General features: G+C 28.1%; 1 protein-coding gene across 3 annotated transcripts in view; it reads right to left on the reverse strand.

The window, feature by feature from the left end:
- LOC108692267 (serine/threonine-protein kinase ULK3) overlaps positions 1–11,082 on the reverse strand; it is a 20,092-nt gene extending 9,010 nt beyond the window's left edge. Inside the window, exons 1-3 of one of the 3 annotated variants that reach the window (XM_018200442.1) lie at positions 10,911–11,082; positions 4,878–5,029; positions 4,501–4,715 (exon numbers count right to left, since the gene is read on the reverse strand). In XM_018200442.1, coding sequence (XP_018055931.1) covers positions 4,501–4,715; positions 4,878–5,029; positions 10,911–10,997 — 454 coding nt within the window. In that variant the 5' untranslated portion in view covers positions 10,998–11,082. Of the gene's footprint in view, positions 1–4,500; positions 4,716–4,795; positions 4,855–4,877; positions 5,030–10,910 lie in introns of those variants that run through there. The other 2 variants (XM_018200440.1, XM_018200441.1) reach the window with 2 other exon arrangements.
- Positions 11,083–17,222: the final 6,140 nt, after the last annotated feature.

A 17,222-nucleotide genomic window follows, 5' to 3' on the forward strand; every position in this document is an offset into this window, starting at 1 on the left:
TGTTTTGGAAAACTCTCGAGATAAGCTACAAGAATATGCAATGAGAAATAGGATGTATTACATTCGGAAAAAATCAACGTAAATTTTTTTTCAAATAACTATTCAAGATCAAACTAATGACCATCTTATGTACACTTCGAAACATCTTTTGTTTGAAACTTTTTTTTCTAAAATACCCTGTTTCCGTGATAAAAGGGTAATCTCAGACATTGAGAGTTCACTGGTTTTACTGCTTAAGTTTTTTTTGTATCACGGCTCTTAGGGCAGAAAAGCTGACTCTTAAGACAGTGTTTTATGTCTTAAAGGCACTTCGTATTTATATATCTTCAAAACATAAGTCATAAAATAGTTCTTGTGCGTTACAAAAGTTGTAAGACTTAAATCATAAGACACTGTCTTAAGATTATAAAACTTTCTGCCCTTATTTTGAAGCCTTGTATTAACGGTGCTAAAAATCGATTCGAGATCTCAGATGGAAAACAAATAATTGACTAATCGCATTATGATCATATGTATACAGAAATGAAAATAACAGAAAAAACTAGAAACTTTATATTAAAAAAACTCATATCAATAAAGAGCAATTTTTTCCTTAGTCCCTGAAAGTTTTTTTACTTGGATATACTTTTTTTAACATTTGATAATTTTTGTATTATTGTTTTAGAATTCAATTTTTGCATTTCCTCTAAAGAATTTTTGTGAAAAGATAGCTATAAAAGTCAAAATGTAGTGCAACGTCTAAAAGTGGTTATGAATATATGGTAAGATACTATTTATAATTATTCAAATGACATTTTTAAAGTTCGATCGAAACTTTTATCGAAACTGAAAACGAATTATTCATTACGTGTCAGTTTCGACTAAAATCATATAGCTCTTCTTTATAAATATTAATTTTTAATATGTGTAATTATTATTTCAATAATTCAATTATGAAAAAGAAGTAGTTATATTCTTTGGCAAAATTGACACATAATCGAAATTTCAGGTTTCGATTTCGGTCAAAATTTAATTACTGTTTCAATAAATTATGATATTTATAAAGAAAAAAATATATGATATATGGGCATGTCTATATATATATGGCCTTTATAGGATTCCTATTTTTTAATTTTAGTTTGGATTTCAGTTAAAATTGATATGTAGCCGAGTATTTCGATTCAATTTCGACAAAAGTTTCCAATCGGAATTATCTAGATATTTTATACTGTACTCTGATTTTAAAAATTAAATAAGTTTTGCATATTGTTGTTAACACAAATAATACTTTATTAAAATAATTAACGCTGCTTTTGTTGTATATTTGTTGTAATTGTATATTTTAAAATATATATTAGTGAAACAACATTCATCGGACTATTTCCAATTATTCATGAATCGATATATTATATTGGAATCTTGCCTTAAAAATTAAAATTTTAAATTCGTACAATGATAATCAATATACACAACGAAACAATGTCAATTATGCTAATAATAATTATCTGTATTAACAACAGTATGTATGGGCTAATGCTTATTTAGCTTTTAAAATATAAAATATAAAATACATATCGTTTAAATAATTATAAGCGATAATATACTTAAATCGTTATCGATAAACAATATTAACTCATTACACATAACAATGTTTTCGCCTTAATTTGAAATTATAGAGATAATAAAATATTAAACAATATTGAAATAACATAGATTAAACGTTTTAACAATGAATATCAAGGAAAATGCATTTTATATATCTAACATAAATTTATTTGCAAATTTTCAGCATATTAACCCTTAACTACACGAGTGGTCATTTGGATCCGGATAAAAATTTTAATCAGTTGCTATTATTGTACAGTTAATATTAGAGTTGAAGTAGGAGAGTAAAAAAATTTGGAACCTTTTTCTGTCGAGCGCCATGATGCTAATTGTGACGCAATAAAAGTTTGACTTGGGTGACTTGGACCTATCAAATGTAAATTCGACAAATTTTTGTCAAAAATGAAAATTCGTTTTTAGTAAGTGCCTGTTTATTAATACTGTATTCAAACATTATGTGTTGTCTCTCTTTTCTTATAATTAAAACATATGTTCATGTCAAAAAAAACATTCTTGCGAGAGAGGTGTCTTGGCAAATTGATCGTTCTATTTTTTCGGAATTATAAAATCATGAGTAATGATGTTAATTTATTATATATTTAATATAAAATATTTATATTGCATTTTTAAAGAAGAAAATATCCGATATACCTTCGATATCATTATTCAGAGCATGTATAAAAATGTTCCCATTTCACATGTACGAATAATTATGCTTTTGAAATGAATCAATATAACATATTTTTTTTTTTAAAGTTCACATTTTCCTCTTTTCAAAACATTACTTATTTTTATATTTTTTTTTATCATAAAGATATAAGTTTTTGAAAAAAACTGATTATTGCAATTTTTTCACAAATTGTTCTTTAATATTTTTTGGCATAACTTTTTTAATTATTATTAAAACCTTTTTATATTTTTATATTTCGATTTTATACATTTTCTGGCACTTTATTAGAAAAAAAAATATTTCCCATTGAGATTTGTGATAATTATAGAGCCAGTGAAAACCGTAGGTGATTTGGATCTAAACATGTAAATTAAGACTCTAAAACGTGATATGTAGTTAATAGAGGATTAAAATCTCTTTAATGCCTATTGAGCATTAAAATTTAATTGTGATATTACTATAGTAGTCAACTGCATTTCTACGTCTAAAAAAATTAATTTGGCGCGCAAATGATTACATAGGTATATATGTATGTATACATAATGACTCCGGAGGAGCCAGAATATGCATACTATTTATAAAAAATTGAGTCGAAAAGCCCTGTACTATTTTGCAATTTTCGTAATTTTAGTTACCCAATAAGCAGAATGTCTAAAATTGATGCATAAGACAACTTTAAAATATCTTTAAGAGTTTTTTAAGAAATATCTTTGAGATATTTTACAGATATTTTTTAAGAAATATCTTAATATTGTCTTATACATCGATTTCATCCGTTTATTTAACAATGTTTAGAAATTAATATCTCGTTATCTGTTGCAAAATGGTAAAGAATTTTTCATAAATAGTACATACATTCCAGCTCCTCCGGCTAGATTACCTCATACATAATAGACTCACTACTAAAAAAAGCGATAAAAATTTAGGAAAATTTTATCAAATTTCAAATAATTATAACTTGGTAATAATTGGTAAAAGATAAAAATATGTTTAATAATGCAAAATAAAGTTTGAAATATCTATCTTAAGAATATTTGAATGAGAATTATACTGGACCATTATTTTTAATATGGCGGGTGATAAAGTGAGGAAATGCAAAATTGATAATCAAAGATCCAAATCTGCATAAATCAGATGTCGTAGCTTATGGGACAACATGCACATGAAAGTATAAAATTTTATCTTTAAATTGGTTTTTTATCGAGCTTAATACGATAATTTTTTGCTGATTCCAAATTTAAGATACCACTTTAAGTTATTAGCTCAAATTATGATTATAATTCTTCCTAATATGAACTGATAGTCCAAGATAATTAAAGTTTTTAGAGGCAAAATTGTTATAAAAGATTTGTTTGCGGAGTTGTTCGAAGTATGCGTGCGTGCGTGCGTGTGTGCGTGCGTGCGTGCGTGCGTGTGTGCGTGCGTTGTGCATATTAATGTGTATGACTTCCTTATGTACGTATTATCTCATTCATATATTCCGGCTCTTTAATAAGCATGAACACACACAACACATTGATTCATGCCTTGCATCATCGCAAACTTGAACTTTTGATTATCAATTTTGCATTTTCTTTGTCATTCGCCATTTTGAAAATAAAGATCCAGTACAATTTTCATTCAAATATTCTTAAAGTAGATACATTTCAAACTTCATTTTGCATTTTTAAATATATTTTTATCTTCATCATTTATCAAATTATGATCATTTAAAATTGGCTAAAAATTTTTCCAAATTTTTATCGCTTTTTTTTGGGAGTAAGTATATACATAAAAATTCACATAAAATTATTTAAGCATTATAGATCCAACTTTGATCATCATAAGTCTATTGGTTATGTTTTCACATGTACGGTTCATTAAGATTCTTATTATTTAACATAAATTCTATGTATTTTTCATGTTTTCATGAATTCTCTATATCATTTCGGTTAAAAAAATTGTTTTTTATCATAAAAAACCCATTTTTTACTTGATTCTTTTTCCGAAAAAAAACCTGTTTTTTTTCTCTCTCTCTCTCTCTCTCCCCCCTCCTCTCTCTGTCTTTGAAATCTCGGAGCGATTTCTAGCATTACGGACACAAGGCTTAAAAAATTATTTTCAAATTTAGCAAATCTAACTTTAGAAAAACTTTTAAATATTACATTATAGAAATTCGCTCTTTTTATGCGATCGTTAAAATGAAAAGATCTTGGAATCACCTCCGAAAAGAAAAGAACAGAAAAAAAAAGATGTCGGATACTAACCTCCAACTTTGAGTACCAGTTGGGGTTTCCTCATCAACAGCAAATTCTGCGGCTTGAGATCCATGTGACAGACGTTATGATCCCGTAGATATTTTAACGCTAATGCGAGCTGCTGCAAAAATCTACGACAGGTACTTTCGGGTAGTTTGTGTTTTTTCTTTATGAAGCTCGACAAGTCCCCGCCATCGCAATATTCCATGACGATGTATATATGCCTGTTTTATACGTTAACAAATGCATCTTTTTGTTTTTTTATTCAGGAGAAAAGATACATCGATCGAATAAAATTTCTTACTGAATCAGTTATGCACGATTAATCTGATCCGCATTTTAACAAAATAACGATTATAATATCGTAAATCTCACGTAAAACGAACCCTTCATCCCAGAAAAAATCTTTCATCTCCACGATATACTCGTGCTTGAGGACATTTAACAGCTTGATCTCCGTCACGAGATTGTCGACCGCTGATTTCGAGAGTGAACCTTTGTCCACGCACTTGATAGCGACTACCTCTCGACTCCCGTCCTAAGAATGATCATCACAAAGAACGATAATAACTTTAAAGATTTCGCGATTTGAAACGCGCTTCAAATTTAGTTCAAATTTCGAAGAGTGGCGAAAATCTTTTTTATATATAAATTTAGATAAATTTAAATTTTTTTAGAAGTAGAAGGTGATCCATGTTAATCAATTATACAGTCAATTTTTTCTGAAATTAATGATACGAAAATGTTTTAAATGAAAGTGGAGGGGAACTAAGTATTTTGATTATATTGGTTTTTTTTTCTAAATAGAGTTGTCAAAAAGATACGAACGTCACCTCAACTTCTTTAATGGCATTATATGATTTTTAAAAATAATATGATTTCTTTATTTATTCTGCATATAAATTAAAGATCAGGAATGCACTGGATCCTAAAATTACCGGATATCGGATATTGGATATCCGATAGGGTAGGGGAATATCCGATACCAAATCAGACATCTGGTAGTAATTCGATTAGATATCGAATTTTTCGAATATTCGATACAAATCCCCCAAAATTCTTTAAAAAAAAGAAAAGGGAAAGTAAGAGAAAACGATTAAGATACAATTATGAAAAAATTAATAGTTTACAAGATATTTAATATGTGCCAGAATAAGATATAAAATATCTTGTAAACTAATTGGTTTTCTAATATTTTTATTTTAATATTTTATGCAAAATAAATAGAAGATTATATGAAATCGTATTATATGAAAGAAATCATATAATTCGATTTTAAAAAATGAAGGTGATTCATATCATTTTAGTGCCTCTATTTAGAAAAAAACAACATGACTCTGCTGCAAATTCCCATGGAGTTTTTATAGGTTCCTATAAAGGACTATATATTATATATAAGATTCTGTAGGAATTTGTGTAGTTATATCCTATAGAATTTGCGCAGCATGTATAGGTATACGTAGGAATTACATTACATACATTCATAGGAATGCAAATAGAGGTACTCACAGGAATGTGGACAAATGCCCCATGAGAATGAAAAGCTCTATAGGATACTTTAGTTTGACGTATAATAACACGTAGGCGTACGTAAAACAAAGAAGAAATGCCCCATGCAGACTGAAAATGCCTATAGGCTATCTATCATAGGATGACATAGCACATCTCCTCTATCCTATGTGCGCCTACATGTTTCTATACGTCAAAGTGTATCCTATAGGTATTTAGTCCTCATGAGGCATCTCTTCCTATGAGTACCTATATCAACTTGAGAGAATAATTCGTAACTCCTAAAAACTGGAAGCCACGATAATAGTTAATAAATGAAGTAAGTTCCACGTCCAGTAAAAAAAAATCCTGACTGCCATAAAGAATATATATTTATGACTTTTTTGAATCACCACACTTTGTTTGTCACGTGACTTTCAATTTTTGGAGTTAAAAAATTATCAAAAATTATCTTAAATTTTTATATTGAATTACATCAGTCGACTACTGTTATAGCATTTTGTGTACACATTAATATGTAAATTATAGAAACTCACAGAGTATGTCAGAATATTTGTGACTATTTTGGGACTATACAGGATATCTCAAAATATTTGGAACTATTTTTATATGCGGATTAAACTGGACCGGAAGATCTTCTATCATTTTGTAATTTTTACAATTATTACCCAATGAATAGAATGTCTAAAATCGACGCATTAGACAACTTTAAAGTATCTTCAAGAGTTTTTTGAAAAACATCTTGAAATATGTCATAAAGAACTCTGAAAAATATCTTCAAGTTGTTTTACGCGTCGATTTTACTTGCTTATTCGGCAATTTTTAAAAACTAAAAAATTACAAAATGATACTTTTCGACTCAATTTAATCTACTTTATCTGCACGAAAATAGTTTATACAATCCTAAATCCGTATTTGGGACAAAATTTAGGATTGTATCAACGTGCACATCGTTCTTTTTCATGCGATCTTATAGAAGCCTCTTTTCATGAACTGGATGCTATAGATTCCTATGTAAAATCTTGTAGAAAAATTTCCTATATATATATGCTGTGTAAATCCTATAAGTACAGTGTGTAACACGAATGCCTGAAGTCCGATTTTTGAAGTCCATATTTCATTCTTAGTTATTTTTACGTTCGTGATTATTAAAATCTGATATTGCGTAATTGCGATCATGAATATAGTTTATTTGATATATTAAAGGCTTCGATCTCTGACTTCTTTCAGTTAAATTTTGGAATATTTCAGAGATTTCAAAACTGAGATTACATTGGTCGGCTGTCAAAACACAATTTATTAACGCTACGAAATATTCATTATCACTGACGCAACAAAAGAACATGCACTTCAAAAATTGGATCCCAAGCATTCGTGCTACGCACTGTACCTATATAAGAAATTTAGAGGAAATAAGCATAACAGAGAAGCTATCAGCGTCAGGGCATTGTGATTCAGTGGCAGAACAGAAGTCTACCAACTCGAAGAAGAGACCAGGCCTGAGTTCGAAACGAGGAACATCCTGATATTTTTCTCTGTTCTCATTATTTACACTATACAAGCTCCTACAGAAGCTGTGTTCCAAAATTTACTGCCAGTATTGAAAATCTATAGTGCACATAACGAAAACTATAGATTTTCAGTACTGGCAGTAAATTTTGGAACACAACCAGAATCTTATAGTCCTCTATAGAAACCCATGAAAAAACCTATGGGAGTTTACAGCAAGATAGGAGCAAGATAGGAACCAGTTGAATTTATCACGGGTATCCAGATTAGACAAAAACTCAATAGAAAAATTCCCTTAGGAAATTTCCCATAGGAATTTGCAGCAGAGCCAAAATCTTCCTTGAAACCATCCGACTTTCATCTGAAACATTTTTTCGTATCATTAATAACTTCGGAGAAAATTGACTGTGTTGATAAAAACGGATCACCCTGTATATTAATTTTGTTATATTTAAAAAAAGGATTTATTGACACAAAATTAACAACATTCGATTTCATCCATCTTGTTTAACTTGTTTTTAAATCGGATTCAACTGTATTTACACGGAAAAAACAGTTTTACTTAAATAAGGTATTTAAAAATTTAGATAGATAAAAATCTAAAACTAATGATGTCGGAAACATCAAGATAATTAAATCAGACGATCAAGCTGATTGAATTTATTAGCATGTCAGATTATTAAATATACAGGATATTTCAAAATTCGCGTCCGCGAAGTACAACACATGCATGATACTTCATGCTAAAAGAAACAACTTTTTCCTTTTGCAAAATTGCGTCTAACAAGAAGTTTTTACAGGTTAAAGTTATATGAATAAACGCAAATTACGCAAAAATTATTTATCAAATGTAATTTTACTATAGGAGTTGTTCGTTTTAGCACAAAAAATAACTTTTTCCTTTAGCAAAATTGCCGATAAGTAGTTTTTGCAGGAGAGCAGATTGAAGGTAACAAATAAGCGTGAAAATTATTTAACATAAACGCATTTTGTTAAAGGAAAAAGTTATTTGCTTTAGCATAAAATATCACATCTTGTACTTCACGGATGCGAATTTTAAAAGACACTGTAGAATTAGAAATATTTAATTTCTTTTAAAGAAAAAAATGAAAAAATAAGTATAGAAGAGAAAATTGTCGATCAGTAAAGAAAATTATTTATAATGTAACATGTCTCTTAAACGCCACCATTATACAAGAACATAATCAAGCAAATGTATATGTACCTTTATTAATAGAAAAGTTTTGTGTGTGTGTGTGTGTGTGTGTGTGTGTGTGTGTGTGTGTGTGTGTGTGTGTGTGTGTGTGTGTGTGTCTATACATACACAGGGTGTCCCGTAAGTTTTTGCTAAATAGAGCGACTAAACAGTCGAAAAATCCTCTAGCATTTTGCAATTTTTGCAATGATTAAAAGAAAAATTGTTTATTTTCTTTTCATAAAGATCTGAGAATTTTTTCAGAATTTTTTCAGAATTTTGTAATTCTCTCATATTGGTAAAAATAAGAAAATGCAGTACTAAAAAATTAATAACAAATTCTGAAAAAATTTCTGGAGTTCTATGAGAAGAAAATTAATGATTTTTGTCTCTTGCAATTTTTCTGTAAAGTTGATAGTGTATTTAAGTAAAAAATTATTGAAAATCAATATTCGGCAATTTTTAGTAATTAATATTTTGTTAATTATTGCGAAAATTGCAAAACGATAAATGACTTTTCGACTAACAATCCGTTCTATCTACACAAAAGCACTTGGCAAATACTTACACCCTGTATATAAGTAATTTAAAAAGCACTAGAAAGAAACTTTGGAAAAAGTTTAAAGGGATCCTAAAATTGTTTGTATCACTAGACGCAATAATTTTTGTATAACAATTACTTTTTCTTTTTTTGCTGATTTGAAAATCCTTTTCCAGAATTAAAGTATACTTATTAATGTGTCTGTGAGGTGAAGTCTATGTTAAAAACAAAAAATTTCAAAATTGAGATCTTCTTTACCATTTTTTAGTCCAATATGACGCTCCAAGTTATCACGTCGTGACAACAATTGCTATAAAAGTTGTACAATCTGTATTTACGAAATAGTAGACTAATAGTTTGCATGAAGAAACAACGTGAAATTCTTAAAATTGGACTTATGCCCATTTCCATCAATGTAGATTAACTTTAATCTCGGTTCAACTGACTTTTCGTCTTTTTCTAATCTTTAGAACTAGAAAGAGACAAAGAGTATGTTGAACCGAGAATTAAAATTAATTTATATTGGTGGAAACAGGCATCTAATTAAAACATTATTATTACACAAAAATTTATATGTGTGCGTTAGTTATTAATATAGTAGTATGTATATGATGTGTCAATAAATCGTCTGTGTAAATACTACTTACTAATCATGTTTAGGATTCCCTTAAGGATTATTTTTAGATCTGTAAAAAAAAGAGTGACCAAAAAGAAATGAATTTTTTTGCCAGTTTTTTGGGCTCTCAATTTTTGGATTGCACTAATCCTGTGCCAAATCGTACCTTACAATGAGATATTAATTATGACTTGAATTACGAAGAAGTTTCAAGTAGAAGTGACAATTATTAGCTTGAGGGGAGAGAGTTATATATTACATCTATTCTGCGAACATCCGTTTTTTTTTTACATTCAAAATTGATTTACAAAATTATCAGAATAAGTGATATTTAATTGATCTTACTTTCATCGGCTGGATCGAGAGCAGTTCAATTACACACATTACTCACATCGGCCGGTTATCAATAATTTTTAACTGTTTTATCAATGAGATTATATTATTTTAAAAATTAGTCAATTAATGATGTGGATAATTGATATACATCTGGCTGGATTAACCTTCTTAAAATACCGGACTTTACAGACCTATGATAATTTGATAATGAATTTTGATTCCACTCCCCCCCCCCCCCCCCAACTCTGATAATAATTGTCAACTTGAAACTTCTCTTCTGATGTCTCATTATAAGGTAAGCACGCACAGTTCAATCTCAAAATTGAGGATCCAAAAATAGGCGATTTTTTCGATCACTCTTTAAAATTTTTGTAAAAAATTTAGCTAGATACTATTTTTTCGTGTAGATATCTTAAAGTGGAAGGCTCAAAGAAAAGAGAGTCCGACCCTGTACGCGACGTCACGAACGGTATGTACTATCGAGTTTCCGGCGATAACGCGTCGCGTATTTATCCTCTGGCGAATTAAATGAATCATTAAAGAGAAAAAAAGATGTGTAAGAGGAAGCTTTACGTACGCAAACACAATATTTTCATATTTTGTTTTGCAATAAATACACGATCGATGTCTATTGAATGATTCGAGGCGTTCGAACGAACCTAACCTGGATCTTTACGAAAAAGAGAGGAAAAGAATCCGAAAAATGTACATACCTTTCTGAATGCTTTGTACACGGTTGAGTAGCTCCCGGCACCTATCTTTTCCAGCATACAATAGTCTCGTACAGTAGGTAGACTCATTTTTCACAGAAATAGGTTAACAAAGTCAACGTTTACGATGAAACGTTGCCGTTCATGAGGGATAAACGTGACGATACAACTTTTGCTCTTGCGCGCCAGTTTCTTGCACATTGGCGTAATCGCGGAAATTATCAATAATAATTAATTGATATCGTTATCGAAAAAACATTATCGAATTGGAAAATAGAAAAAAATTATCGGCTAACGATTTTTTAATCTAAATTAAGGAAATTTGCACGAATTTTACGTTTCTCTCTCTCTACCTTCTATTTACAAATAAATGTTCATCTACATAAGATTAATGAAATATTTTTTTTCATTTCAGTATATATTAAACAATTCCTTAACCTAAAACGTATGCAACAAAATTCTTAAAATAATTTATAAATGACTGCGCTGAAGACGACTTTCCAGCGCGTTCAACATTAATGCTCCAAAAAACAATCATTACCATTTCTATTGAGAGAAAGTACCGTACAGTGTATCTGACCAGATCGGTGCCAGACTTGTATCGCGATTTAGAGGTCTACTCATCGTAAACAATACGGCACGGCAAGTCGATGTATGTATGTATACATATATATTATACATCGCATGACTGAACGTATGTGCAGAATGATTGTACGCGTTCGTCAGCTGTACGCCATGTGAAACGAGAGTGGCTCACTTTGCGGCGTTGAAACGAATCACTCGCGCGACTCGGATCGGGTTGGATCGAGTTAATGTCACGGCGCGCGGCGTGTTACGGAGTCGTCGCGTCTCAGACCTCGGACTCTTCGGAGCAAAATTATTTTAGCTACTAGGAGTATCTAACCAAGTTGCAAACGGAATAACATGCTGATAGCATGCGGGGATTGGAGAGGATACGTGAGCTTATGTCTACAGGGTGATAATAAAGTTTAGCTATCCTATAAGAGCAAAATATTCCTAGAATGCTATATGGATATTAAAAAAAAAAATTTAAAGTTATAATATTTTGAGAATCATATAATAATTTTTAATGTTACAAGATTATTCTATAGAGGTTATACTTTCATAATATCCTTATATAAGGTATTATATCCTTAATATCCCTGACATATTATTAAAATATTTATGAATATTAACTATTTTTAATTTAGTGCAATTTGAATTCACAATCCAATAACAAAAAGTTCTTATTAATCTATGTTGCATTTTGTGCTAAAAAAATGTTTTGTCGTGATTTTAAGTACATATCCAGTACTACGCGCCAAAATCATTTTCAGTCTTTAAACGTATACTTATTCTGAACAGATGTAACAATTTTACAAATTAAAGTAAATGCTATTATAATACTTTTTAATGTTTAAATAAAATTACAGTAACATAAAGTTTAAATAATGTTAGTAGTTTAAATAATGTTACTTTTAATAATAATGTAACATTATCAGGAGAACATAACCATTCATTAATATTTCGAGGATATTATTTAATATTATATAATTTTTAGTAAAATATTCTAAGAATATGCTTAAAATATTACTTAATATTAAATTATATTAATATTAAATTATATTAAATTATATTAAATTATATTATGCGCCTATAAAGAAAGTTTTATGTATTTATTATTAAATCATTCAAATTGCAAATTGACATTATTTGTTGTCATTTTGATGTCAAATAACGTCAATTTGTTGTCTGAATAATAATGTATATAGAAAAAAACTTTAGAGTATGTCAGTTAAATCTTAAATTTGTTTTTTGTTCTTGTACAGAGATTATACTTAAAACTGAACTCAGCTAAACTGATAGAGACAGAGCTACTCAAGGAGAACAAGAAAATCAAAATAATGTCAATTTCATGTTATAATATCATATTAACGAATTTATGTCACCTTTTAATCATGATAAAAATCTCGATCTCAGATGATTTAAGGTATTCATAGTCAGATCTTACATTCAAGACTATCTTAAATACGGTCTTAAGAAATCACAAACCAATCAGAGAGTTGCATTAGCATCTAATAAGACATTACTTAAGACAGTCTTGAAATAAGAATCGACTATGAATACCGGCCTATGAATGAAACTTTATATCGAGATTATGATCAAAAATGACATAAATTCATCAATATAATTTGATTTTCTTGTTCTCCTAATGATTCTTAAGGCAGGAACGAATTCAAGTTGTGCATATGACGCATGATGCATAAGAAAATGAATCAATCAATATCCTTCAGTGCCTTTCTTTTTATGAAATAAAAATTTCTGATTGCTTGATTTTCTTATATATTATGCTAATTATGCATTATGCACTAAAATCTGCGTTTTTGTTCTAGCAAGAAGTGCTTTTGTTGTAGGCAAGAAGTAAAAAATATTAGAGTGTAATAAAATGTCCTAGTGTAAGTAAAAAACGTTCTAATGCGGTTTGTCTATAATATACGTAGTCAATCTGGCGTAAGAAATAATAAGGATAAAGAGTAAAAAATAAGACGCTTACGCTAGTCCCATCTACAATATAGCGAAACAAGAAAAACATGGTCGTTGTCATTTGAAAGAGATTATAAAGACTACTGTGCTCAAGAAATTATTACTAATGTTGGGTTTAAATTTATTGATTCCGATAAATTTAAACTCAATATTAGTAATAATTTCTTCGGTATTGCGCATGAAGTGATGTATGATGTATCATTTTATCTTTCTTTATTTTTTTTGTAAACAACAAGGACAAATGATGCATGCGCTTCATGCGTAATTCGGAACCCATCCAGTGTATATCAAAACATAAATGTTTATTTATTGTTCATATAATTACATGTACATATATTTATTATAGCGTATATATAATATGCAAGGTGCATTATAGAGGTTCCATTTTCTTATTATAGGTTCCAGAACTTTATAAAATTGATAAAAGTTTTCGTTACCATAAATGAAGCTCTGAAAAAAATTAAATAAAACGGTCATTACAAAACAATTTAAAAAAAAATTTTTTTTAAATAAAAAAAACTTTTTCTCTTATGTGTGTTATCTATTATCATCTTAATACCATATATTTAAGACAATCTTAAATATAATCTTAAATATAAGAATTATAAATACCAACCTACAACTTATATTCTTGATTACGTATTTTCATGTATGCAATTTTCTTTGTTGTATAATTAACCCTCCACCATATATTTTTTTAGTATCTATTAAGTATACGGAGATCCGATGTATTTTTTTAAAATAAATTAAGTGATACAAAAAATATTAAAAAATTTATGTAGCTTCCTTTATTATTCTAAATGAAGGATTCATACATAATTTAACAAATCTATTTGTTTAAATATTTTATTTTTACGAATATAAACACATATGTGAGTATGGTAGTATTTCAAAAATTTGTAATCAAATCGATGAAATCTAATAATTTGAAAAGGAAAATAAAGTTCATATTTTAAGAAAAAATATATGCCAACAAATTTTTTAAATTTAAATGCTTAAGTTCGGGATTTATAGTTTTACAATTTTGAAACTTATAAAAATAAGCGTTCCTGAAAAATTAATATTTACTAACTTTAAAAAATTTATTTTTTATTAAAAATCTGTAATCACATACACTTTCGTAAATAAAATAATACATACGAGACATTGAGAACGAAGAAATCGTTCTTTTTCAATGTCATCTCTTCTGCAGAACAATTCGATATTTTTATTCTATGATAACATTAAATAAAAATTTTTTCGTATTTTTTTATTTATATGTGTTTTTTATAAAAATAGTTTTACTTATAAAAATAGAAGAAACATGAAAAAAATCATTTTCTTATTTGTACACTGCAGTGCATTAATTCGCTGGATCACAATAGAAGCCCGACTTATTGAGGGTTTATTTTTTACTCAAATACTATCAATTTTACAGAAAAACTGCAAAAGACAAAAATCATTTATTTTCTTCTCATGGAACTCTAAGAATTTTTTCAGAATTTTTTATCAACTTTTTAGTACTTTTCTTATTTTCTTTTTGTCGGTCCACTATGACCCAACGAATTAATGTACTGCACTGTATGACAAATATTAATAAAATATTAATAAAATACGAGGATCATTTGTGTCTTCGCTCAATTTTGAATATTTGCTGCTCAGCGAGAAAATGATGTCCACTGTTAAGCTTTCGCGAGTATCTTCATCCACAAGTTTTTTTAGGAGCAGAAAGGCACGCTGTACTCACTTGTTTCCAAAATATTCAGTACCATAAAAATCGCCCGGACACAAATAACCCCCGTATATACAGTAAGTAAGTTAATGCGATCTCCCATGCATCGTAACCATTCCTGAATTATTTTTGTTACGTCATGTAAAATGCATTGATCCGTAGTCAATGTGTAATCTGAAAGAATTATAAAATAACTTTAATTATTAATATCTTGCACTTTAATGATATAAGTTGTTGCAAAAATATAATATTTTATGTCATAAATAAGTATAAATATAATATAATCTTAATTGTAAGCAGAATCGAAGACTCACTTGTCATAAAATTTGTAAGCACTTACATATACTTATAACTTTATGCAATATCTTTACAGACAGTTTCTTGCTGAGATTTCCGAGAAATTGTAGATTTTACTATTTATTAATTATTGTACGTCTTACGGTATATACGCATAGACTTACAAAATCAATCAATATAGGTCTTACAAATCTTAAAATAAATTATGAGTCTTACGATTTTGTTTAGAATTAACCTATAAGTTTCTGTATATAAATATAATTATTTATATACAAAAATTAAATAGTATAGAATTAAACCTTTTTTCTAAAATCTAAATGAAAACTAATACATATTAATTCTACTAATGTGTATTAATTTTCTAAAATTTTTTTTCTAGTATAATAATTAAGAAAAAATAAAGAGTAACAAGCTGTAAATATAAGTAAATCAGCATTGATAAAAATGAACATTAAATATATTTCATATTTCAATCACTATAGTATAGTAAACTATTAAACTTTCTTAAAACATGAAAATTCTTTAGTAGAAGATACAATTTCATGCAGCGAAGCTTCTCTCTATGAAAAGCTAAGAGGGCCTCAATGAAAAACATTTAAACGTTGCTTTGTTTTTGGCGGAATGGGAACTTCGCTGCATGAAATTGTCTTAAGAAGCAATATTATGATAAATATAGAAAAAATACAGTGTCATTCTGCGCTATTCATAAAAAACTAAAAGTACGTATTATTATATTGGCAATACCAACATCTTTAATAGACATTGATTCCTTATATTCTGTCCAAGAATTTCTTACACAAAATATCATTCAAAAGAGTTTTTAAAATATTCCGTGTTTTTTGAGTATATGTCTTATCACCAATTCTCGCAATGTAGTTTCTCTGTAAAACAAAACATATATTTTATTATTACACTATAAATAATAGGGTTAATTAGACATATTTAGTTACAAATATTTGATTTATACATTGAAATTATATACTTTCTAATCAAAACATATTTTAATTAAATTTAGAGTGTAATATTCCATACCATTAATTTGATGCATAATTATATTTGATAAATATTTTAAAATAATATAACAATTATGAAAAAATTATAGATCATTCTAAATGGTATTTAAAAGTAATATAATATACTTTTATATATATTACTAAAAGTAATATCACAAATTTAGTGACGGTTTAACATTTATCTTAAGTTATTTCAATAAGTAACATTTTTTAAATCCGTGCTCTAATAAAAGTGTATGAAAATGTATTTATAAAATAAATGATAAAAAATTCAATTTTTTAATATAAATGCTTTATATATTCAAGATTATTTATGTAAAGTTACATTGCAATGCAAAAATTACTAATTTGTACTAATTTGTTTCATCAAGATTTCATATTTTGAAGAGCATTTCTTGTCTTGTCTTGATTTTCAAGATAAACAATTTCGTTTTTCTTGTCTTAATCATTTCTTGACATTATATTTCTTGTCTTGAATTCAAAAATCTTGAATTTCTTGAAATTTCTTGTTTTTTTTAAATAGGGTCCTTGTGGCTTTTTGACTATGTCGCGTAATAATAATAAAAAAACATAGGAAAAAATTGAATGCCGAATCGTCTCATAGTTTAACATGTTCATAGTTTAAAAGTGTGCTTATAATATCTATTATGCACAAATCTATTAATAAAGATTAAAAATATTTCTCAAATTATCATTTTTAATATCATGAAGTTACTACCAAATATATTAACTGTTTCAGATTATTAGATT

The sequence above is a fragment of the Atta colombica genome, unplaced genomic scaffold, assembly GCF_001594045.1.
Source record: "Atta colombica isolate Treedump-2 unplaced genomic scaffold, Acol1.0 scaffold68, whole genome shotgun sequence".
Taxonomy (NCBI): Eukaryota; Metazoa; Arthropoda; class Insecta; order Hymenoptera; family Formicidae; genus Atta; species Atta colombica.